The sequence below is a fragment of the Taudactylus pleione genome, unplaced genomic scaffold, assembly GCF_031769625.1.
Source record: "Taudactylus pleione unplaced genomic scaffold, aTauple2 ptg000113l, whole genome shotgun sequence".
Classification (NCBI taxonomy): domain Eukaryota; kingdom Metazoa; phylum Chordata; class Amphibia; order Anura; family Myobatrachidae; genus Taudactylus; species Taudactylus pleione.
The window spans coordinates 5331940-5356531 of NW_028284515.1; the positions used below are offsets into that span (position 1 = coordinate 5331940).

General features: G+C 43.5%; 1 protein-coding gene across 1 annotated transcript in view; it reads right to left on the reverse strand.

Moving 5' to 3' along the window:
* The window catches only part of EIF2AK4 (eukaryotic translation initiation factor 2 alpha kinase 4), a 109096-nt gene that overhangs the window by 60728 nt on the left and 23776 nt on the right, over positions 1 to 24592 (reverse strand). Inside the window, 10 exon segments of the mRNA XM_088471200.1 lie at positions 1905 to 2323; positions 10443 to 10600; positions 11591 to 11700; positions 12448 to 12983; positions 14010 to 14167; positions 16576 to 16688; positions 17133 to 17284; positions 17585 to 17665; positions 19960 to 20133; positions 24477 to 24579. Coding sequence (XP_088327326.1) covers positions 1905 to 2323; positions 10443 to 10600; positions 11591 to 11700; positions 12448 to 12983; positions 14010 to 14167; positions 16576 to 16688; positions 17133 to 17284; positions 17585 to 17665; positions 19960 to 20133; positions 24477 to 24579 — 2004 coding nt within the window.

Consider the following 24592-nt stretch of genomic DNA (forward strand, 5'->3'; position numbering starts at 1 on the left):
CTAAAAAGGTACCAGATAGCCAGGGATAGGGTTTCAAAACTCCCACTTTACTAAAAACTGCTATGATTCAGTCACAATATAAAATTGAATCTTGCATTCGATACACCTCAAATATAAACCTTGTTCTAAAAAACAAAACAAAAACACAACAATTCACAGCCTAACGAGGAGGAACTACTGCAAAGGAAATCTGACCGAGCAGTGTTTTCGGCATTACTGTAAGGATAATTCAAACCAAATATACAGATGTGTCGTTATATATCTTTGCTGCAGTTCCATTAAAAATCCCCTCTCGACGCGCCAGGTCCCGTGAGACTCAGGGCCTGATTCAGAGCCGCTCGTAAGCGGCCACCTGTTCGCTATGAGCGATGTTCGCACAACTGCACATGCGTATGGGTCGTAATGCGCATGCGCAAACCAGTCACTGCAGTCGGCAATAGAGCGCTCGCAAAACAGCGAGGGGCTGCTAATTTGATTGACAGAATGTACCGTTTGTGGGTGGTAACAGGGGAAGGTGCTTGAAAACGGGGGAGTGGAGATCCGAACGCAGGCGTGCCAAACGGTAAAAAGGGCATTTAATGGTTGTGCATAATTAGTAAAGGAGCGTCATCAACCACGTCACTTGGTTGTCTTTTAGACTGAACTGCTCGCAGTGATTGCGGTAGGATAAACCTACCACAAGCACTGCGAGTAGTTCAGATGCCTTTCGATGTACCCGATTAATCAAATAAATACCGGAGATGATGTGTGATGCGAGCGGCAAAGGGGCGTCTTTACAAAATAGCGAGCGCATTTTTCGTTCGCTCGCTCAGACATAGAGGTGTCAACAAACCGCAATGCAATGAGCGAGCGCTCAATTTAAATAGCCGGCCCCTTTTTAGGAACGACCGTCCGGCTCTGAATCAGGCCCTCAGCTAGCACCGGGCATTTTTTGTGTGTCTTTTTTCGCCAAAAAATGCTTCTGAGTCTTTTAATCTGTATATGAAGTGCTACTATGTAGCAGCCGCAGCTTTCTTCATTCCAAGTTACGTTGTTCTTCATATACAAACTTAGTCGCACACAGATATACAAGTGTCACCTAACAAATTAATCAGCAGAGTCTGCTGGTGCGTCCCAGTAACATTGCAACTTAGATGCATTTTCTGCTAAAGAAAGACGCCAGACACTAGCAGAGTAGCGGGGGACCTGGTAGCTCACTTGCACCAGGCAAGTCGCCCCTAGTGGCGTATTGAGATTAAATGTAGGAGGACAAATCTGAACTATAAAATGTGTCCATTCATTTAATTAACACAAAAAAAACCGGACATATTCTGTAAGTACAATATTGATGCCCATTTAATATTTTATTCATTAAACTGCAAGGAGACTTGTGGGCAGATTCAATTGTTAGGGGTAAATGAATAACCTGTGAGTTGCAGGCAGTCACGTGATTTTGGCAATTTAGCCGCTAGATTTGATGCACCAGCCTGCTTTAAATCTAGCAGATAATCGTTGAATCTTGCAACCGATGGCAACTCGTAGGCTATTACATTTAATATGGTTATATTACTACACAATTATTTTTACTGGCTCACTTCTTTATATAATTTTATGGCTAAAAAAGACAGAATCAAGTGAAGTTACTCGTTTTTTTGTTGCGCACAGCTGCTACGTGTAATTCATGTTTCCAATGAAGTAAAAACACATGGCAGTAAAGCTTATAAGAAAGCCATAAAGATAAAGCTATGTAGTTAGTAATCAATGCAGGAGACCGAGAGAGGACAGCCTGTTTAATCACTCTGCTCCAAAGAACCACATGTTTAGCCAATTAAGCTTGTATTATAAATTTAACTCAAAAACGAAAAAGACAGCAACAAAACAGATATAAATCACAGTCAACATTATGATTTGCTTAAACAACTTACAGAAATGAAGGTGAAAATACCCCCTCTTCATCCTCCTCCTCGTCATCATCATCACTTGAATCGGAACTTTTACAGTGTGCACTTGATGACCTTTCACAAGATGTGCTCCACTCAACTGAACTGGCCATGATTGGGGCTGGAGCGTTGGCCTCCACGTCATCCAGCAACCCCAGCTCATTCTTCACAACCTGCTCCGGCTTCATGGTCCCCTTCTTCTCTACAGGGGTCCCGGGTTTGGGGGTAGAAGGAGATGGAAGTTCATGTTTTTCAATCCAGGCGTTGTAGTACCGCACTATGTTTTCATGGTTTAGTCGAGACAGCAATGTAACTTCACCTTTAATTCTCCTAAACTGTTTGCTGGCTGGGTTTATATGTACTCTTTTTACTGCGTAATAGCAGCCATCCAGCTTGTTCTGAACCTAACAGAAAAACAAATAAGACCGTGAACTATGTATGCTTTTGGTTATATGACCCCATTGGTGATTATTTCACCCATTTTATTTTTTATAAAAACAAAACACTGTCAACAAAATTTTTCTAATTACTCATACATTAGATGTAAACAACCTCAACATGTATATTCTCAGATAGTTCAATCTCTACAAATTTTTGGATTACCATCTGCTCAAAAAGCTTAGATGGGTTGCATAGAAGATAAAAAGTGCCATTCCCAAAATGACTATCAAAGTACTAAGGACCTCCACTTTATCACTGCTCTGACCACAAACTTTGAAAAGATATGATGCAGAGATTCAGTTTTATATCTGGAGTACATCCTACTATGACAATTTCATATTGACAAATGAGAGAGACTTCTAGATGTATAACAGGACTAAGGACAGACATGAGACACCACAGAAGGAAATTTTGGGGCTCCAGGATGGGAGAACAACAGGACCTAGAGTACAGAGACCTGCATCTTAAGATACCAGAGTAGCAGCGCTCTGTCTAGGCATTGCTGCAAAAAGGGCAGTGGTGAGGCACTGACCAATGAATACAGCTGCCCCAATGAATACAGCTGCCCCATTCCCCGTGACAACACTTAGATGAGACAGGCTTTGTTCTCCTGTAACATTGATTCTGGAAAACCTTTGATTCTCAAAATTAGGGTCTGAAGAGCCACATCATTATGGGTTGGCCAGAGGATTCTGATTACAAAAAGGGCCCTTGGTGAGAAGACATGGGCAATGCAGTAGACCCCACAGATGACCTGAAGATTTGCATAGATTCCTGCTTTAGCCAGTATGAAGCAACGGAATCATAGTGATTGTATAAAGCCTGATCATCACATTTGGATGCTTTAGTGGCTGCTTTTCCATTTGGCCGCGATAGCCTACTTGTTTTTTGTGCCAACGCCTGACGAAAAAAAAGTAAAAAAAAAATAAGTGTCAAACCTTTTGGAAGCTATAACCACACCATTCTGGCTATCACAAATGGGGGGCAGGATTGGCACTTGTTGCTGCCTGGGAGGGTTATTTTGGTGATAATGCGGACACTGTTTCCCCCTCTTGTAGTTTGGGATGCCTTTAAGGTTTTTCTCCAAGGTACCTTGATATCACAGATTGCCCAGCTAAAACTGTATGGAAGGCAAAAGGAGGCTGAATTGGAACGTAAATGTTGAATGCTTGAGGAAAAAAATGTATAAGCCGTTCTGTGGCTGAGCGGGTGGAGTGGCCAGTTGTTCACATGGAATGGTCTACACATCTTTGGATAAATCCAAGCAGTGACTTCTGTTTGCTGCACATGAACAATATTCCCTTCTGGACAGATCTGGCAGTTTCCTGGCTTAATTGTCTAAGTTCTCCTCCCCCACTGTGCACACTATTTTGGATGGCAGGGGTACCCCTTCATAACACTACACATACTATAGCTGAGGTCTTTTATGGCCACCTTGCTAAAGTAGACACGTCCAGGGCCTCTTATTTGGAGGTGGACCTAACTTATTATTTGTATGGCATCCTTCTCCCCTCCATGTCCGATTCCAGTAGGGAATACTTGGACTCTCTTAACTCTGGAGGAGGTGAAGGACACCATCAAATCCTTTCCTATTAGGAAGGTCCCAGGGATAGACGGACTCTCTTGAATTATATAAACCTCACTTGTGATTTTTTTTGTTCCAAAACTCTTAAACACCCAGAAGCAGTGGTCGAATTGATCACCAAACCTGGCAAGAACCATACCCTGTAGTGAGGAAGCTCATCCGCACAAGACTTAATCATATATCAATCCATACCACTGTTAACCGAGCCAGTATTTAATATTACTAGAGATACCAGTACGTATTACTACTAGAGATACCAACAATCTATTAAAATTCTGAGTGTTGCTCCCTAGAAAGTAGAGTATACTTTAGAACTTTCTTTTCCATGGGGTCTATTTACTAAGCAGTGTTAGGAGACAAAGTGAAATGAGATAAGGTATCAGCCATTCAGCTCCTAACTGCCATGTCACAGGCTGTTTTTGAAAAATTACATTTTGGAGCAGATTGCCTGGTACCTGATCTCCTTTCACTCTGTCCAACACTGCTTAGTTAATAGACCCCCAAGAACCATATCCTTCAAGACTCCTACCATCCCATCTCCCTAGCTAAAGTTCTGGCCCCTGAATATAAAGTTATATAGGATCTGATACATCTCAATCAAACTGGCTTTATGCCAGGCAAATCCACTGCTATAAATATTAGACGTCTGTACCCCCCAACTGTGTTGCCAAACAACCCGATGCCGTGGTTGTCTCCTGACGCAGCCAAAGCCTTTAACTCACTGGAATGGGCCTGTGGGCAGTTTAGTCTCATTTTGGTATCGGGCTCGCATACGTTTTCGTACCCTCACTAGGCCTAGGGCTGAGGGGGGTCTTGCCCTACCAGAACATGTGCCTGTGCTATTCGGCTGCTCAGCTAGTCCACTTAGTGGAGTGGCTGATGGCTCAGAATCGGGAGGCTACTTATACCGCTTTGAATTCCCGAACTGAGTATTGGTATACTCCACTCCAGTTCCTGTTAGCGGACCTCCCATCCTGAGGGGTCCCTCTATTCTCCACTAGGACAGTAGGGTCCGTCGTGCCCCCCGTCCTTATTTGGGGTATTTGGGATGGATCCCATGTCTCCCTTGTGGGGCAATTCCCAGAACTACAGTCATTGGAGGGTGTAGCGCCAAGAGGGTGACGTCTATTGGCCAGATATATGTGGGTGCCACTTGAAATCCAACTCTGCAAGGAATTTAAACATCCACGTACTATGTTCTTTTGTTATTTGCAATTAAGACATGCCCTGTGTGCACAGTGGGGGTAGTGTGGTTCCCGTTATTTCTGAGTCTCCCCTGAGGACTCCCTTTAGCTCTATCCTCTCTCATAGATGTATTTCTATTATATATTCCTCACTCCTGTGTAAGGTGGGGGGTTCAGGGTCTCCTGTCCATGCCAGATGGGGACAACTGGGAACCCTTACTGATTATGATTGGGCGTTTATTTTGAGCACTGCTAAACTTGCTACATCATCTGCACGCTTCCAGCAAATCCAATTATACACACTATTGGATTCCTTTTAAATTGGCTAGGTTGGGGACAGAGAATGTAGCTCTGTCCAAAATGCGGTGCTCTCAGTGCAGGCTTCTGGCATCTCATTTGGCCCTTTGTAACTGGAATCCGCATACCCATGCTTTCCCCTGATATATGCATATTTGGCCTTCATATTAAGGATCCATGAACAACTCTTTGCAGCTATACGTTAATACCTTGTTAATGTTGGCTAAGGTTTCTATTGCCAGGAAATAAATGGTTTCTAAATCACTGATCCTGCAGTGCTGGATCGCTTCATTAATTCCACAATAGCTCATAAATGCTTTCTTTATATGAAGGAATATCCCCTTAAATTTGACCGTGTTTGGTCGCTGTGGTTAAATTCACCTAGTCAGAAGAGCCCTCCCCTACCTATATACACACACATACATACATACATATATATATATATATACATACACACACACACACACATATACACACACACACACAGTACAGTAACAATTTCAGCGGCACTCTGATAATAAAATAGTTCTCACATGCAGATAAAGGTCAGTGTTTCGATGATGCTTTATTACATCGTCATCATTGAAACACAAACACACACACACACACGTATGTATGTATGTATATTTTGTCAGATGTTTTGTGTACCATCTCTTTCTGGGACTGGCCTAGTGCCATAACTCTATTAACTCTCCTCTAATCTCTAAGCAGAAGTATAAAAGATAAATCCAAGTGTACAGACAGATGTTTATAACATGTTTTCTGTATGATCATTTTGTCACTAGCGATGATCTGTCACTTATCATATGAATTCTCTGTAGAACTATCCTCTAACATGGTTTCTGTATAATCACTTCGATATACGAGGTATGTCTATTAAATAACGAGACTGATTTAATAAACTCATCTTTATTTATTGGTAATACAAATTTAATGTTTGTCCCCTTCAATATACTCCCCATGTGCACTAATACATCGCTGTAGTCTTGTTTTCCACTGGTCAAAGGCATGGAGCAAATACATTTCTGCCGTTTTCTTCTTTACAGCATCAACTGATTCAAAATGTGTCCCTTTAAGCACTGATTTAACTTTTGGAAAAGATCAAAGTCGCAAGGTGCTAAATCGGGCGAATATGGAGGATGTTCAAGTGTAGTAATGTGATTGTCGGCAGTCATTCCCATAGGCCGTAGTAAGCATTTGGAAACATTCTATTGGTGTTTTGTGCAATTTTACAAAAAATGTCAAATTGACACTTTCAACTCTTAAACTTAGCATTTTTTCGGCACTCTACAGAAACACAACCAAATTAAATGGCGACTCACAATCAACTGTACAGCAGAGTGTTGCTGCTTGTCATGCAGGTTCAGACAAGTTCAAGGTTACTACGTATGCAGTTAGAACCGGTTCTGACTGCTTTACTAGGTGGAATCACAGTCGCGTTATTTTATAGACATACCTCGTATGTTAAAAAAAACATTTTTTCTTCTAAGAATTTTGATTTACTTTGTCAAGTCAATGTTATATAGTACAGGTGATGCTTCAATAAAACAATATTTTGGGGAAAAAATAATAGAAAAATACAATACAGGTTCAAAATATAAAATAGTCTGGTTTATCACGCATCAATTCAGAAGCTTCCTTTATCACCCATCTCTAAACGATATAGTATCATTTGGTGATCAACTCCAGGTAATTGCCAAATTACAGCATACAATACATAAATCGCAGTATTTGCATCACATCATGAAGAATTGAAGCATTTATAAATACAGTTGGGAGCGAGATGGTCCAACGCAAAGATAATCACCAGTAAACTCTCCTTATTCCATTCTAAGGGCCTGATTCAGACCCGGTCGCAAGCGCTGAGCGCTCGCAACCGGGTCGATGGTGGCCCACAGCGCATGCGCACAACGGAGCCGGCTCCGGCGTGCGCATGCGCGAGACCCGGCTAGCGACGGGCACTCCGTCGCTCCGGGTCTCGCACCAAAGGGGGCGAGCTCTCGATGTTGAGTGACAGCTCGCCCCGTTTGGTGGGCGGGCCGGGGGGGTGGCAGCCCAAACGAAGGAATTCCCATGAGAACGCCTGCCATTTGGGGGCGGCCCTACTGACATCACAAGTGATGTCAGTGGAAAGCTTCCGGCTGTGTTAGAGCAGAAAGCTCTCTGGGGCTAGCGATGGGCGAGACCCTACCACAAGGGTCTCGTCGCAAGTCCAATGGTTGCGATGGTCTTGACCATCATCCTGGCCGCTCGCAATAGCTGTGGGTGGTCACTCACAGCTATGCGAGCGGTCAAGAGGCCGATCCAAAAAAAAAAAAAAGCCCGGCCCTGATTCAGAGCGAGCGGCTCTGAATCAGGCCCTAAGTTCATAAACATGCATAGGTTGGCAAAAAGTTAATGTTGGTACCAGGTAAGTGTATCCACATGTGATACAGTCAGTACAGCACCAAGATGTCCCATATGCTTCTGCTGTTTGCCATCACACAGAGGACAGCAGATGAGAGAGCACAGAGGAGAAATGCTGATAGAAAGTTAAGTGAGGATTGATGATATCTACTCCCCAGGTGGAAGTTAGGTGGCTCCTGGTATCAGAGACATTGCAGGGGTGCAAACGCTTCAAAGACGAGACAACCAATCACCAGAAATGGATATATGTATCTGCAGAGACTGTAGGACGCCTGGGAATAGCCTTCAGTGCCAGCTGTGGCCTCCCTGTGCTGGAAAAAAAAGAAGAGGAAAGAAGAGGACACACGTTTTGCCCCGTGGGGTTAATCACCTGTCAGCCTACGGAACCCCGCAGCTGGCATAGAAGGCTATTCTCAGACATCCTATTTATTGTCTGGATACCCTATTATCTTATTAAAAGTTTTCCATTTCTTTATTGTTTCAGTACTGATTACCAACATGTGCTTCACACGTAGGAGTCTTTTTTTTTTGCCATCTGGCAAATTTGTTTTTCCAGAGTCTCCAAGAGAAAGGCCTACATCCCAATGTTATTCAGGTAGGCAAACCTCTTAAAGCTGGGCCGCATAAATGGCCACCATCTTGGCAAACACTTTGTATGCAGATTTCAGGTGCATGTTGTTCCTGCCAAAAATTAACTAAAGTAACCTCAGATGTCTTTCCAATATAATCATATGGAGTTAGACATCCTGAATCTAAGGCCACCATAAAGTTCCTACACTGCATCGCTTTGTTACCAAATAAAAACTAAAGCCGCATATCCACTACACAATATCGCTCCATGAGCGATATTGTGTAGTGTGCCCCCAGCAGTGGTGTGCATAATGTCCTTAGTGACATTGAGCACACACACTGAACGATATCATTCATGATATTGTTCAGTGCTGGAACCCTCCCTCATCCCTGAACCTGCACAACCTGACGATATCGTCAGGTTGGACAACAGGTTCGGGCGATGTACGACATCGTTAACGACCAGCGGGAGTGCGCATCGCTGGTCGTTGACGGCACATCCACTGACCGATTAAATGAACGATTACAATATCGTTCAGTCGTTCAAAATATTGGCTAGTGGATACGTGGCATTACTCCAGAAACCATCAAAGAATGTAAAGGTTCTACCCAAGTCATAAAAATGCATTCTTCTTGGGGGCAAGAAATATATTTGTTATAAAAACCACAATACCAAAGCGGAGGTGGTACATTGGATATTACATGAAAGACCAGAAATTGCCAACATAATAGAGCCATGTGTGAGATAGTATGCCCCATGACTTTGAACCTTCTGTCATGAGTTTATTTAAGCAGAAATAAACTCAACCCTACATATAAATGTTCTGTATATCAGTCTCTCACATTGTATTTGACAAACTCTATCCCACACCTTACAACACTGCTTGAGTTCATTGATGTTTGAGGGCACTCAGTGATATACAGCTCTCTTGTGATCCCTCCACAGCATCTCAATGGGGTAAGGTTTTAAACTTGACTTGGTCATTCCAAAACCTTGATTCTTTTTCAGTCTGTCAGTTGTAGATATGTAGTTAAGTTGAGGAATTTTGTCCTGTTTGCATGACCCAATTGCATCCAAGCTTCAGCAGTCAGAGAGATGGTCTCACTTATGGCATATTGTGGTATAAAAAGTTCACAATGGACTCAATGGTTGAAAGGTCTGTGGCAGCAAAACAAATAATCCCTCCATCCCTGTGCTTGACGCTGCACGTGAAAACCAAGGGGTATATTTACTGAAGTGAGAATTTTTAGAAGTGGAGATGTTGCCCATAACAACCAATCAGATCCTAGCTATTATCTTCTAGAAGATGTTAGATAAATGTGAAGTAGAATCTGATTGGTTGCTATGGGCAACATATCCACTTCTAAAAACTCTCACTTTAGTAAATATACCCCCAAACATCTCTACTGTGATGTTGATGCCCAGATGGCTTGTGTTTTAATGTTTTCTTGGTTACCCTTCAATGAAAATTGGCCAGACTTTAGCTGGGTCGCAATATGTTGAACCCCATGCTGCAGTTCTCCTGTTCTAGTGTGACCACTCCAGCATGGCAGAGTCTGGTTCTGGTTGCGGCATTAGCGGAAACCAGCTCATGCTATAAACATACCTAAGGCTATGTTTACTGAGTGGTGAGTTTTCAATGCCACCTATATTGTTTTATCTAACTGAATTGAAAACTGCAATATATATATTAAATGCAATGGTTTTACATTCAGTATTACTGTCATTTCCCTCCCGCAGGAAAAAATTCAGAAAACCAGCGATTTGGAAAATCCGTTCCTTAGCAAATATAGCTCATAGAGAGGAATGGCTTATGATAAGATTAGTGAGAAATGGTCACCTATAAGGCTAGTATGACCCAATGAGGGGAGAGACAGAGATATGGAGATAAATATAGGTCGGTTACAGAGAACATAGCATTGAGGGCTAATGTGATTTTGAACCAAAAGAGGTGCAAATTGGGCAATGCAAATCCCCTATATTAAAAGGTATCTTTACATAAAAGAAAGCCTAATGTAAAACTTAATTATAAATATTACCTTTAGAACTGCTCCAAATGCACCTCTGCCGAGCATCTGTAACTCTTCAAACTCATTGAAGTAACGGGAAAACTGCCTTTGTGATTCTATATGGAATGTGGCATTGGATAAGGAAGTGCTGGGTATGACAGTCTCTGTGCAGTCAGCTCCTGTGAAATCTTGAAATAGCAATAGATCAATTACTCCATGATAAGCTCCTACAGACTTTGAGAAAGAGCATTTAGTAATGATCGATCTCCTCAGTTTGATTAAATTAATACAGTAAATTATTTATTTAAAAAGGGGTTGTCCACCTTTATATTACCCTTATTTACAGACACTTAACACCACAAATCCCCAGCTTGAATCTGCACAATTGCTAGATTGCAGCCATGCACCAACACAATAGCTTCTAAAAAATTGAACAGAGGCCCTGATTTAGAGGCGTTCGCAAGCTCGGTCTGAATCAGGGCAGGCCGTTTTTTTTTTTTTTGACCGGCCTCCAAGCCGCTCGCTAAGCTGTGGGTGACACACAGCTTTAGCGGGCGGCCTGGCGATGGTCTTGCGACCAGACCCCTGTGGTAGGGTCTCGTCCACCGCAAGCCCCAGTGAACTTCCTGCTAAAATAGAGCAGGAAGTTCACTGGTGATGTCAGTAGGGCCGCCCACAAACGGCAGGCGTTCCTTCAGGAACGCCTCAGTTTGTCCAACCACCCCCCCCCTGCACGCCTACAAAACGGGACGAGCTGTCAATCACAATCGACAGCCGCCCTGCCTTGTAGCGTGTCCCGCAGCGAGTGAAAATTCACTCGCTACGGGGCTCGCGTGCGCACTGTCCGGCCATCGACTCGCTTGTAAGAGCTAAGCACTCGCGAGCAGGTCTGAATCAGGCCCAGAGTCTCACTTTAAACTAGGCAAAAACTGGATCCAACCTCTCAACTGCAGACATGGAGGCATACTGCAGTCCTAACACTGTGTATCAATTATTACTGTTCAGTGACCCCTCTTCCTAAATCTGGAATATATTAATTTTATTTATGGTGAATAATCAATAAATAAAAGTATGCATGCACACACACATTCAGTGATTTTATAAAAGTGTAACATAATAATATTAAAAGTTCAGAATACATATTTAAGGGTTGACCCCATAATATTCTCAGTCCTCACCATCCGGACTTTCCTCACTCACGGGACACTTCTGCGGTGGAGGATAAATGAAGCTGTGACCCAGCAACTGCTGAGTACTCCATCGTTCCTTGTCTTCTAAGCAGACACACCTGGTGAGGCACACATGAGTTATCAGGTCATACGTAGTGGTACAAAACGAAAGAGTTTACTCAACACACAAACTAACTTATTGGATAGTGTTTCCTTTTAACTAGAATAATTGCTATACCATTCTGGTTTCCTTCTGTAGTTATCAGCCAGCTGTTTACATAATCAGAGATGAACAGTTGATTTGAATTGCCAGCATTATTATACAGCCATAGTTGCTCTCCATATTGAGCCCCCATCAACCAGATACTGGCACTCAACAACAATTAAAGAAAATAGCCAGATACGGCACCTTTTTGTAGTCACTTGGGCACAAATTTGCATGAAATGTGCCTCAAGTTATATGCCCACAAATGACCATAATTCTAGGTAATTCAAGGGGAGAATGTTCATAACTCTAAGACTATAATTCAAGGGAAGAGTGTTCAGAAGTCAGTAACCTGTGGACTGAGACCCAAAAGTGGCTTCCAGAATCTGTTTTATAGAGTGCCCCAATTGTCTAATGTAGACTACATTAATCTGTAACCCCCCTTAAATTTTGGGGGCACAGAAAAAAGGTACATGGACAATTGGGATCCCAGTTGAAAAACAGGTTGTGCACCACTGGCTTGGTGTTTACGGGCTTAGCGTAGCTTTCCATAGCAAAGAATAAACCGCTTTCCAATAATGGAACAATGTAATTAGATGTAGAACTGTCTAATCTCTGAGTATTTGTCGTACTTACACAGCTGGTAAATGTACATGCTTACATTTTCAAAAAATCCTGGAAATCTGCAGGCAGCCCACTGGGTACGTTTACGGGATATTCTTTTGTTACCTTCCCCTGACTAAGTGACAGCAGCAAGAGACCAAGATTCCATATATCGCCCTTCTTGCCAGTTTTGCTTGGGAGAGCATCCTCGCTGAAACGCACCTTGGTCTGTTCAAAAACGTCCTCTCTGCAGATGTCTGCAAGCCGCTTGGAAAGACTATAGTCTGATATTTTGACTTTGCCATCACTGGTTACTAATACAACAGAAGCACATAATACTTTATGTACCACTGAATTACTGTGCAAATAATCCAGGGCAGACAGAAGCTGAGATGCATAATGTCGAAGCTGATCCACGGCAACTGGAACTTCCTGCTCAAGGAACTTGGAGAGCTTAGAACCATTCACATGTTCCACTACGATTCCGACAGAAGTGGAATCTTTGTTCTCGTTCACTCGCATGGCGAGATAGTGCACAATATTTGGGTGGCTTAGTTTGATGAGGGAATTAAATTCAGTTTCCGTGCCATGGATCTATTGAAAAAATAAAAAAAGTTTTTAGGAACTTAAAATACTTCAGAAACTAAACTTCCAATGATCTGCACTGAAAACGAAGATTGGCCTGTGGCACTGCAAGCAGGGACCGCACTGGAGGTCAGGACGCAATGCAATGTTCACATAAGTTAGTGATCTTGTGTGACTGCACATATGTCTAAATCCCTAAAACGTTGCACAGCTCATGCGTTCCATGGAGTCACAGGACCATTGAGCCGCCATTTTCTCTGGAATGTATTATGTTTTCCTGGGTGGTGATTATTCAGATCGATATTTCATCTTATGGGAGTGTTATGGGCATGTCGCAGGATTTGGTGTTCGACTCAGATGCCTAAAAGTTTCTATTGGAAGCCATGCTCTGACAGATTCTGCACTTAGTATGATGCTGGTGCAAGTCTCAATGGAGCTTCGGATGGTAGCACTGCTCAGTGTGGGCGTCCCAGCCCTTCTCTGCATTCAGATAGCCGGTTGTACACCAGATTCCAGAGGAAGGGCTGATTAGGGGTGAATCTATAATAGGTGCATGGGCCCCTGTTCCCGGGGGAGGGGGGGGGGGGCAAGCACAACTATCGCACATACTTTTTTATACATACCTCTCCGAAATCCCACGTAGGCAGGAGTAGCGCTACACACAGCGCCTGGAAAATGGCCGCCACAGCCATTTTTCCGGCGTTTTGTGCATGCACAGTAGACTCTGGGCACAGACTAGGACGACAAATGCACACGGGCTCCCTCCTCTCTTAATATGCCCCTTGGGCTGATACTATCATTAGCAAATGATAATGCAGAATGAGGCCCAATAGGTGTGCCTTGATTTTGGAAATACCCAAAGATTGGACAACACAGGATCAATTGCACATACTCCTATATTGTGATAACAATTCCATTGTACAAAGCCATATGTCATGCAAGTAAGAGGAATAGCACTTCCATAAAGCAAATCACACTTTTCTTTGTCCCTCAGATAATACATAACAATTGTAATTATAGACACATGAACCATACCTGTTTTTTACACTTGTCGACCTTTTCTTTTTCCTGGGTAGTAAGAAACTGACCCATCTTCTTCTGCCACTGAAGAACCCATTCGTAAATTATGACAAATTGTCCAGAGGCAATTTCTAAGCCATTGTAAATGGATTTGCACAGCTGCTCATCCTTTTCTGTAAATAATGGATATAGACTATAACATGGACTTTACTTATAATTTGCTGATGTAGTTATTTGGCTGCTCTCAGTTGAACCCCAATGTTCGTCCTTTAGCTGCACAGTACCCAACGAAAATCAAACTTTGCAAACATTCCATTGGTTTCTATATAACCCAAGATTGCAAAGCACAGTGCTTTCCAGTGGGTTGTATCACATGTTTCATATATTAAACTAAAGTTTGAAAAACAAACATGAATTATTATCTGCACAATAAGTGTAAGGCCTCCTGGGGAAAGGGACCAAAAGTACCACATATTGGATTTTTTTTTTTTGTTTCTAAATTTGTATTTATGTTGTTTCCAAGGGTAGATGGAGGCTGTGTGTCTGCATGTCACCATCAGTACGGGCCTTAGGCAGAGTGCTGGTAGAGCCCTGAGGTCCTTTCTCATCTATCCTCCTCTGCGTGGTATCGAGCTGGAGGCAGAATTATGGCCGTACTCTGCTGTGGTAGCGTTGGGGGCTGAATTATGGCGGTCGGCTCACAGCAGGTAGCTTCTCATGGCGCTCTCAGCACCAATGTAGTCAGTGTAAAGGTCAGGCCTGCCCTGATTACCAGACAATATTTTGTAAGGGGTACCACTGACAAAGAGGGGGTTCTAGTGTCTGTATGAGTCAAGGAACACATTCGATGATCTGTGAGGTCATTGTTCCTCCAAATGCAGAAGAGCAAAAATATTAACCAACCCTGTGTCATGTGATATACAAGTATTTTTATCTCCCCAGAACCCTATGAGCTACCGAGGATGAGCAAGACTCACTCTTTGCAGTCATTGGGTTAACAGGCCTCCTTGAAGAAGGCACCTGTGCCGAAACGCGTTGGAGACCCTCACATCAAACCCATCACCGATCCAGGCTGACCTCCACTAAAGATCCCCATCCCCACCAGGGACCACCAGTGCAGAAAGCTCTCAGCCCACCCGCCTGCTGGTCCACACCGCTCACACCTCCAGTGACCGGCTCCACCCCAGACCAGCCTCTCTCTCCCCCCCCCCTGCTCCCAGGCGTGCTCAGCAACTCACTCCTGGCCAGGGGTGTCTCCACAGTCGATCCCCATTTCCATGAGGGACCGTCAGTGATAAGAGCATCCCGCACATCCGGCCGCAAGTCCGCCCAGCCAACATCGCCAGTGACCAGCTCCATCCCGGTCACACTTTCCACATCCCCCCTCCTCCCTGGCTTTTTTTGAATCAGTATCCCGGGCAGACCACCCCCCAGGGTTGGTCCCAGCACACACGCTGCAACCCAGCCTCCCCAGCGGCTCACCCATCCATACCTCTGGCTCCGCACCACCAGCGGCACGACAAGAGCCAACTTCAGCTGCATACTCTGGTCGCTGACCTCCGCAGACCAATCAGAACAGCCGTTCACCTGCAGCACACCAGCAACACGCTGATCCAGCTCACCAGCAAACCTGCAGCTTCCAACCTATCTGCAACGGCCGCAACGTCGACCTACATCACCATAACAAAAAACCTACCGGTAGGTAAGTACTGCCAAGACTCACACCAACACGCGGGACGCCGCACAGGTGTTCCAACCCACTCTGCAAACCCCCCCACCTCCCAAGACTTCCTAGACTGTCGACCATAGGTCCAGCAGGGGTGACGTGCAAGGTCACTGAACCGCACGGGAAGGAGCCCCCTAAAAGGGTCCACCTACCTCCCCAGTCTCATCACCACTCATCACTGAACCCCACCCACCTGCCCGGGATCTTAACAGAGCAGCATTGTGACTACTCAATAAAAGATTTTGCCCCAAATTACTGTGTTTCGCTGGCCTCATTTTGATCCTATTCCATTCCCCTTTTCACATTACTCCAAACTACATTCCATACCCAATCACACCCTCCTCACTCCCAAAACACCACCACCACCAGAAGAAACATTCTAATTAACACCACTCACAAACACACACAAGTTATCACCATCACCACTACTAGCAGGAAGAGCGCACCTTACACCCCCCCCCCCCCCACCTCCATGGGTTTACAGGCCTGCCTACAGAAAGTTTAGAACATTGCTAGTATTTATCAGTTCCGATAAGCTCTTCTATATAAAAGAGAAAGTGCATCTTTCTAAAGTGTATCTATAGCCAAAACAAAGTGGAGGAAGCCATTTTGTGGCCTGAATCAATATCCAGCCTATCAATGATTTAGGAACTAGTGACCATCCCTGAGGCATTAAAGAAAATGGTCTCAGTGATGTCACTTGTCCGTGGTGATAGGTTGCACTCATGACTATTGGCTCAGATTACAAAATGGATGCCTTCATTGTAAATAGGTGGGAAGTACATTTTTATTAGATGGTGAAGACCACAGTATGCAGAGTAGATGCCCAGTGTGCAGCCATTTAGCGACACTCACCCAGACACTTTCCTCTGTGCACAACCAACTGCCCACTGCAACCAATGTCAAATGTCAACACTTCATAAGCCGTTGAACTGTCGTCACTGCACACAGAATACTGCCGGTCTCGCCTGAAAAAATAAACCGTTCATATTCTCATCAAACAACTCTGTGCACATGACATTACCTTACACAGAGTATGCGCTGCAGAGGATGACTGGGGAAGTCTCAAATCTAGGTGCATACCTGGCATGAAACTGCATATTATAGGCAATGCTGACCACCGCCTTGAAAGGTGACGATACAAGTAAACTAATGTAGATTGCACTAGCAGGCAAAGTAACTTGACGAAGAATTATTGAATACATTTAAGGAGGTAGTTTTAGACTGGGCATGGAAAGTTGTTACACAACAAAGTTTATATTTATTACGACAAACAAATCACCTGCAAAATTTAGCCAAGAAAAGGATACAAAACGGATCACATATGACACAAATGTCAGACATTGTTTATCAAACATTCTTGCTATTTCAAAATGTAAATGTAGAATAAAGTACAGTTTGATTTTTATTACTTTGATCGGCCAGCAGAAGTTGGACGAGCCCTGTTGTTATTCCCTCCATGATCAGCAAAACCTTCGTTAGTTGTTGGTGTTTTAGAACATGTGCTACTACTTAGTTTGATTGAATTTTCCTGACAAGTTAGATTGGCACTTTCAAGGCGTTCCTGCAAAATAAGAGGCACAATCAATTGAGAAATCCCCTCAATCTAGAGCAGAGGTTCCCCAAACGCGGTCCTCTAGGCTCCCCAATAGTTCAGGCTTTAGAGATGTCCATGGTTGAGGACAGGTGACAAAATTAGTACCTCAGTCAATTTGATTTAACCACCTGTGCTCAACCATGGATCTCTCTAATACCTGAACTGTTGAGGAGCCATAAGGACCGCGTTTGGGAACCTCTGATCTAGAGTATAGATTAAGGCATTGATCCACTAAGTGATTTTTAAAAGGGTTTACCCAAAAATTACCTGTTTTGCTATTTCTTTTCTCCTTTTCTCCTCTTTTTTCTCTTCTTCCCTCCGTTGGATTTCAGCTAGGATTTCACACCTCTGACACACGAGACACAAGGGAGGAAATTAGGAGAGAATTATAATGGCAGCATTTCCGATAAAATCACAATGGCTCATTGATAAACTATAGAACATTCATATCTAAAAGCGTTGTAGTGAAAAATGCAAATGCTGGGCATGTAGTAAATCTCAATGTTGGTGTCTCGCCTGAGAATTGGAATTGGTCGGAAAAAATGTGGGAGGCTGAAGAGGAGACTTGGGAGTGGTGGATGAAGCCAGGACTTCCTCATGTATTAATGTAAGGAAGTAGAGGAACGATGGTCGATGGGCCCGTAGGTGAGGACAGTAATGTAATGTATTTATTAAAGAGCAGGTTACATAGAGAACTGGAGATGCCGATATCGGACTGGGGCCAATTATGTGGAATTGATGATGTGCACAAGAGAATATAGCTGGAGTTGATGGTACTGGATAGATGAGTAGCGCTGGTTTAAGACCAATGCTAATGAATTGAAGAACTGGATCGGCATGAGATTGGGGACTGGAGATATCGGACGGGGACTGAAGATATCGGATAAGTCTCTGTGGTAAAACCAGACTGGAGTGCGAGATGAAACAGGAGACTTGATTACCAGACTTGGAATGTAACGGACTGGGAACGTTCAGATACTGGAATGTAACGGACTGGGAACGTTCAGATACAGGAGTACCTGGGAGCTGAGCACAGAGCTGTAACTTCAGCAGAAGAGAAGAAGTTGTACTGGCAACAGAGGCCAGTCAGGAATGGAATTTGTAGGGGAGGATCCCCAGGGATTAGATGCTGCGATCAGCTGGTCCCATTATGTGGCTGCACCCATTATGTGGGTTAGGAAGGAACTCTGGCATACCCCTTGTGCCCAATCATGCTGGAAAGACACGCTGTGAGCTAGAGGCTGCGGAGAGCCATCTCCATGCTCAGTAACAGGACACTGAGCAGACTGGGCAGGAGCAGCACAGACAGACCTCAGCACCAGCCGGGAGCGATGTGCAGCATGAGCGGACTTCTGTGCTATCCAGGAGTGATTGACAGCACGAGCGGACCTCAGCGCTAGCCTGGTCAGACAACGGAGAGGTAAGAAGGTGGTTTTAAGGGTCCTTAGCGTGACAGTCGACTTATGTATTAGCCATCGCTCCCAGAACCTGTTTTTTTTTTACTATATGCACTGACAATTGCACAATGACACTTGATTTGTGTGCAGATTGTAATAGTCATGTTCTATTATTACTGGTCTGTGTTAATGAACAACTGTACTGTACAGTACAACTTCTATTGCTAAACATGAAGTGTAATTGGCAGAGTCTGGTCTTGCTTGTACTTATGTATAACTGCACAGAACAATGTTAATTGAATTCTATGATGTACGTAAATCTCTAGGTCTATTTTATTGTGTTTATGTATGAATGTGGGGCTTTGAACCTGCACTACATCCTAGTAATAGGCTGCAGTTCACAGTCCTCAGTGGCTTCTTCAAGCAGCCATCTTTCCTGGTGCTCCACCACTCAGGGCTGGACTAGGGTTGGGTATGACATCCCGACTGTCAGAATCCCGATTCTGTTAATGCCTGCCAAATTTCGATAAGTATTTTTACGCTAACCCTAACCCACCCCTCCCACATCCTAACCATCATAATTACAGTTAGAAGTTGTCAGCATTCTGACCCTTCAGGATTCTAACTGTCAGGAGGCTGACTACATCCCCTGGACTATCAGCCCCAAAGTCTCCCTAAATACGTAAAAGTAGAAACATCGTATCATTGTGTGTGTAAAACAGAAATATAATTTTTTAACCAAGCGTTCAGCTGGGTGGCTGGTCATCATCATCATCCTGTCATGATGGGCCTATTTTTATGTGAAGGCCTGGAGCTGTAGTCCCATCCGACTCATTGTTAATCTGGCCCTGCCTCCACTCCGCAATAGATTGTGGCTTGTGATTGGTCCTTCCGGGAACACACCCCATCCATTACCATGTGGTTTTATAGTTTAAAATGCAACATGCGTTGACAAAATGGCAACAATTTACCCTCTCAACACAAAGAAGGATATGGCCATCGATGTGCTCTATGATACACAAATTGCATGTGTCTAAAACAGTGATAGGCTGATCATCACATAAGCGAAAATTCAGCCGAATGAGTGGGTGTGAAAAGGACAGCACTTTGTGGGTTACTTAGTTATACCCAAACCCCAAAGCAGAACATGGTCAGCCCTCCCCAGTATGGTCCTTTAGAGATAAAGTAAATAAGAAATGTAACAGTAGTAAGCAATCGATTTCTCAGCCTTTGAGAACTACTTACCATCTGCTCCTCTCTCATCTTCATCTCTTGAATTCTCTTTTCCTCTTCCAAAGCTATTTTTTCCTGCTGTTTCTGCAGATTCTTCAACATCTCTTCATGAAATGACTTAGGAGGTGGGTGATTGTGTTCCGTTAGGAAACACTGCACATGGTCTGCAAGCTGATAAATCATCACCTGTCCAATACACAGAAGGAGGAGTCACTAATGGCATACAGAGCATAAACCACCTGCACTCTGCTGGATAGAAGATCTGGTACACAAAGAACAGAGGCCACCAACTGCAGAGGCAGGAGCTTCTCAGATGCACAAATTATTTCCCTGAATTCAATTTAACTGGTCAATTCAATTTCACATCAGTGATGTTTCAACATGTTCTTGATCAGGCACATCTACTTACTATATATGACGATAAGGACTACATACCAAGGTTGGCCAATTATAATAAAGGATGGCTGGGGTGATAGCCCAGGATCCAAAGATGGAGGATGGTCCCTGTCTCAGCAGATTAATCTGAAGCATTATGACAGTTATGATCCCCATACACAGTACTATTCCGATGGCCTGTTAGGGTCATATCATCTTTAAACTTAATTTTATACTATAATAATAAAACACTGATCAGTTTTTGATCCACCTTAAAATTAAAAAAAAATGCTGCCTAATTACGTGCATGACACATTTAACAACACACGGCTGAATACAAGGGGGATATTTATAATAAACTCACCAGCAGCCCAGAGTTATATTGATAAGTGTTTTTCTCCTCTAAGATTGAACCATACAAAAGTCTGCACAAGTATATACACTGCAGCTACACACCGCTGGATTCCATTACATTCAAATATCTTGAAATTGCCAATATCTGTTTACTATTTGACATGGTTATTACTTGTACAAGAAACAATCCCCACTAAAAAGTTAAATATTAAAAAAAGAAATAAAAAACAGTTATGTGTATATCAAATTATTGATAGCCACTACAGACTATTCCGTGTATATAATGTATATCACTTACTGTGAGCTCCGCCCCTTTTTCAGGAACGTCTGCTCAGTTCCTAATTTCGGTTTTGCCTGTAAGCTACATTAGCATACAGACGCTCCATAAAAGCACCTATGGAGGTTGGTCTCTAGGACAGAGTGATTAGTTCCGGTCTCATTAAGTACTGTTATGTTAATGCTGCATTACCATATATTCCCTAACTTGTTCCTTCCCCTGCCTCGGGAGGAAAAAAAAAAAAAAACACACAAGCATAGGGCTTTATGATGCTGCATAAGGCATGGTGGGAGTGTACATGAGGACCACTTAGATGCTGAGAAACTGCAGCCACGTGTTAATTCCAGGAAGTGTTCTTCATGACGTATCATCACCATTATATATTATGGCTCTATCTACACAAGGAATTCGAAATTTGTGTGCTAGTATTCACTTCTTGTGTATAATATATATTATAATAATAATAAAATATAATATATATATATATTTTATAACATAATACACACCAAACTAGGTGCACGCACAGGGATGGAGATTGCAAGTGCAGACGTGAAATGGGGGTGGCCATTTCCATCTAATAGGAGTGTCATGGGCCTGTAAAGCAGACTTCCATAGCGTGCGGATGTAGGTGGGAGGCCTGTTGCAGACTGATGTTTTGTACCCAGCATGGAGGTGGCTGAAAGCCCAAAGACTATTGATGACTGTAGCAATTAGACAGAGAACCAGTGGACAGGTAGGCGTTCCGCATGCAGATGCATGGATGTTCAGCATACACAGGCGGATCCTCCCATTAGCATAAACTAGCAAGGATGCGGCTGTGCGGAAAAGCAGCAGCAGATGGGTCTAACTCAGAATTAGCTCCTGTGATTGCCTTCTACGTCACCACTACGAATGTTATAATGCAAATGAACATATTACATTTTCTGTATTTATGTTACAAAAGCTGCTCTCCAGGTGAATTATTGGACCAGTCAGAAGAATTTTGAGGGTCATGTTTAACCCTGCACTGCGCTGATCTATGTAATGTTTCTTGTGCAGTGCACAAAGTAGCATGCTGGTTGGTCAGATGGAGAGATATTGGTGCCTGCAGGGAGCAAGGAGAACATAAGCTTGTTTGATATTCATGTCATCAAGCAGTATGACAGCACCATTATACCAACAAACTTCATATGCAGCTTAAAGCTGCAAGTTTACAGTTAAACTGGCAACACCATTAAAATGCTTTAAGCTGCATTTTAACTTTGTCGGTATAATTGAGTCAGGCCTTAGCCACGATTTTATCACCAACCAAAGCAACTCCATCTTGAATTTCTCCCATGGAATGGATGTTGAAGGTCTTGAGATCTGGAAAGAACACGCTTGGGCACCAGGAATAGACCGGAGTAAAAAAGTCTACCCCATCTGTAGATACAGAGCAAGTCCAATGACTAAGGGGAAAATGGAAAGCTTTCCTTTGCCCCAGCTTGTTGGGAGTAGTTTAGCTAAATAAGATGCTGGATTTGGAATTGAGGCGCTCCATACTACTACGTAACCCATATGCATCAATGTGGTATTAGAAATACACAATCAATGTAACCAGGCTTCTTCTGGCCTTAAGGAGGCAGTATGGGACATGGCTGATTGGTCCCATAATTGCTGGATATCTGAAGAACAAAGACCTTTGGAGGAAATGTATCTATATTGGGTTTATTTTAAGCAAAGTAAAGATGTAAAAACGTTTCCATCCATAAAATGTTAAATAATCCTATTCAGCTCCTGTATAAAGTGTGCCTTCCATGACACATGCAGCATAAACAGGAATATTTTGGAAGTAATGCCCAAAATTTAAGCCAGGTGAGACCTGGCCACTTGTGGTGAATTTGTGGGTCACAATTAGATATGACAGTACGTCCAAGTCGATATTATAAGAAAACTGCACTGGCTGTCCCATTCTGTAATCACTCCAAGTTTTTCTGCTTTAAGCAAAAATAACCTTGGCCACACAAATGGATGTTCTAGATGTGCAAGATACATAAAATATGACCTTTAGAAGACCGTCTAACGTGTTGTCTGGGGGTGGGGGGGGGTCTATTAAAAGCAATTCATCTATAAGGGGAAACGTAAGTGTAGGACAGGAACGCTTTCTTAATAAAACATTTAAAAACAAAAAATTGGTCTTTGTCAAACCACTCAAACATGGTAGTGTGACTCAGATAAAACAGTCAGCTGAATAAGTCGGTGTTAGGGACACGTGATTGCTGAGGGGCCACTGAATTTTCTACAGCCCCATCCACACCATTATCTTGTGTGAAGCCATTCTCTTCTCTGGAGGAAGATTTGACCACCAATTCGTCTTAAGTATTCCCTAATAGCCAATTTGGGCAGAGAAGGACGACACTTGTGCTCAATTGATTAAGGCCTTGAGATTTCTTTGAAAGGTCAGACATTAACTAGTCAACTTACCTCAGGTAAGTAGCTGGAGAGAAGTGTCCAAGATACTCAGGCATTCCCCTGAAGTTTGGACATATTTTACCTAGTGCCCTACCACCTACGGATCAGACATAATACAACAGGTGTGCTATAAGAGATAGACAGTAATTAGATAGACAGTGTCTAGGTAGACACCAGATGTTAAACAATAGGCCGACGCGGCAGAAGGCTGATGCAATTTTTTGTTTGTTCTTAAGCCTTTATCTTCACCCTAACCCTCTCCTTGTTGCCTAACCCTAACCGTTGTGGTAGGTGCCTGACCCTAACCGTCCCTTCTAGTGCCTAACCCTAACCCTCCGGTAAGTGCCTAACTCTCCCTCCTGGTGCCTAACCCTAACCGTCTGGGTAAGTGCCTAAGCCTCCAGTAAGTGCCTAACCCTTAAAAATCAAAAAAAGTACTATCAACCATTTTTGTGTCAACCATTTTCATGCTGACCTTTTGACCATGTCTACCTTCTTACATGTCGACCTTTTGTCCCCGTCGACCTATAGACTGTCTAACACCTGGTGTCTATCTAGACATGGTCTATCTAATTACTATGTATCTACAGTCCAGAACCCAATACAACACCCGTGTTCCCCTAGCATCCCCGCTAGACTGTTTCAGTGGGGCACTGCACCCTGCCAGATTTTAAAATGGAGGCTCCCCGGCGCCCTGCTGGTCACGCGCTGAGCTTGACAGGACCAAAGTGACCCGCCTCTGGCTGTCCCATATCCCTCCATGGGGCACGGAGTGGGGTAGGGGGGAGTTGTGAATCAACAGTCATCTGTTCACAATGCATAAAGAGCTTGGGGGACAGTCCAGCATCTCCATGAGTGCTGGCACAGCCACTAGAGTGAAGGAAAGTGTGTATGTGGTTAAGAGGCGGGGGGGGGGGGGGGGAGGGGAAGTGACCAGGCTACGCCTTATTTCCTGTCCTGCACGTGCACTCAGTAAAGAACAGAGACCTGCTCTACGCACACCCTAGAGTGAGCACTAGTTCCCCTATTACTGATATAAACAAGCAGGTATATTTTCCTGCAAACGAGGGATATACAAGTGGAACAACATTACCTCTCCACAAAGTTGCTTGGCGAGTTCCTCCAAACTACTTGTCAGAGAATTCACATTTTCATTTGACAAACCCTTCACATTTTTCAGCTTTATTTCAGGTGGGCTGTGAAAACACA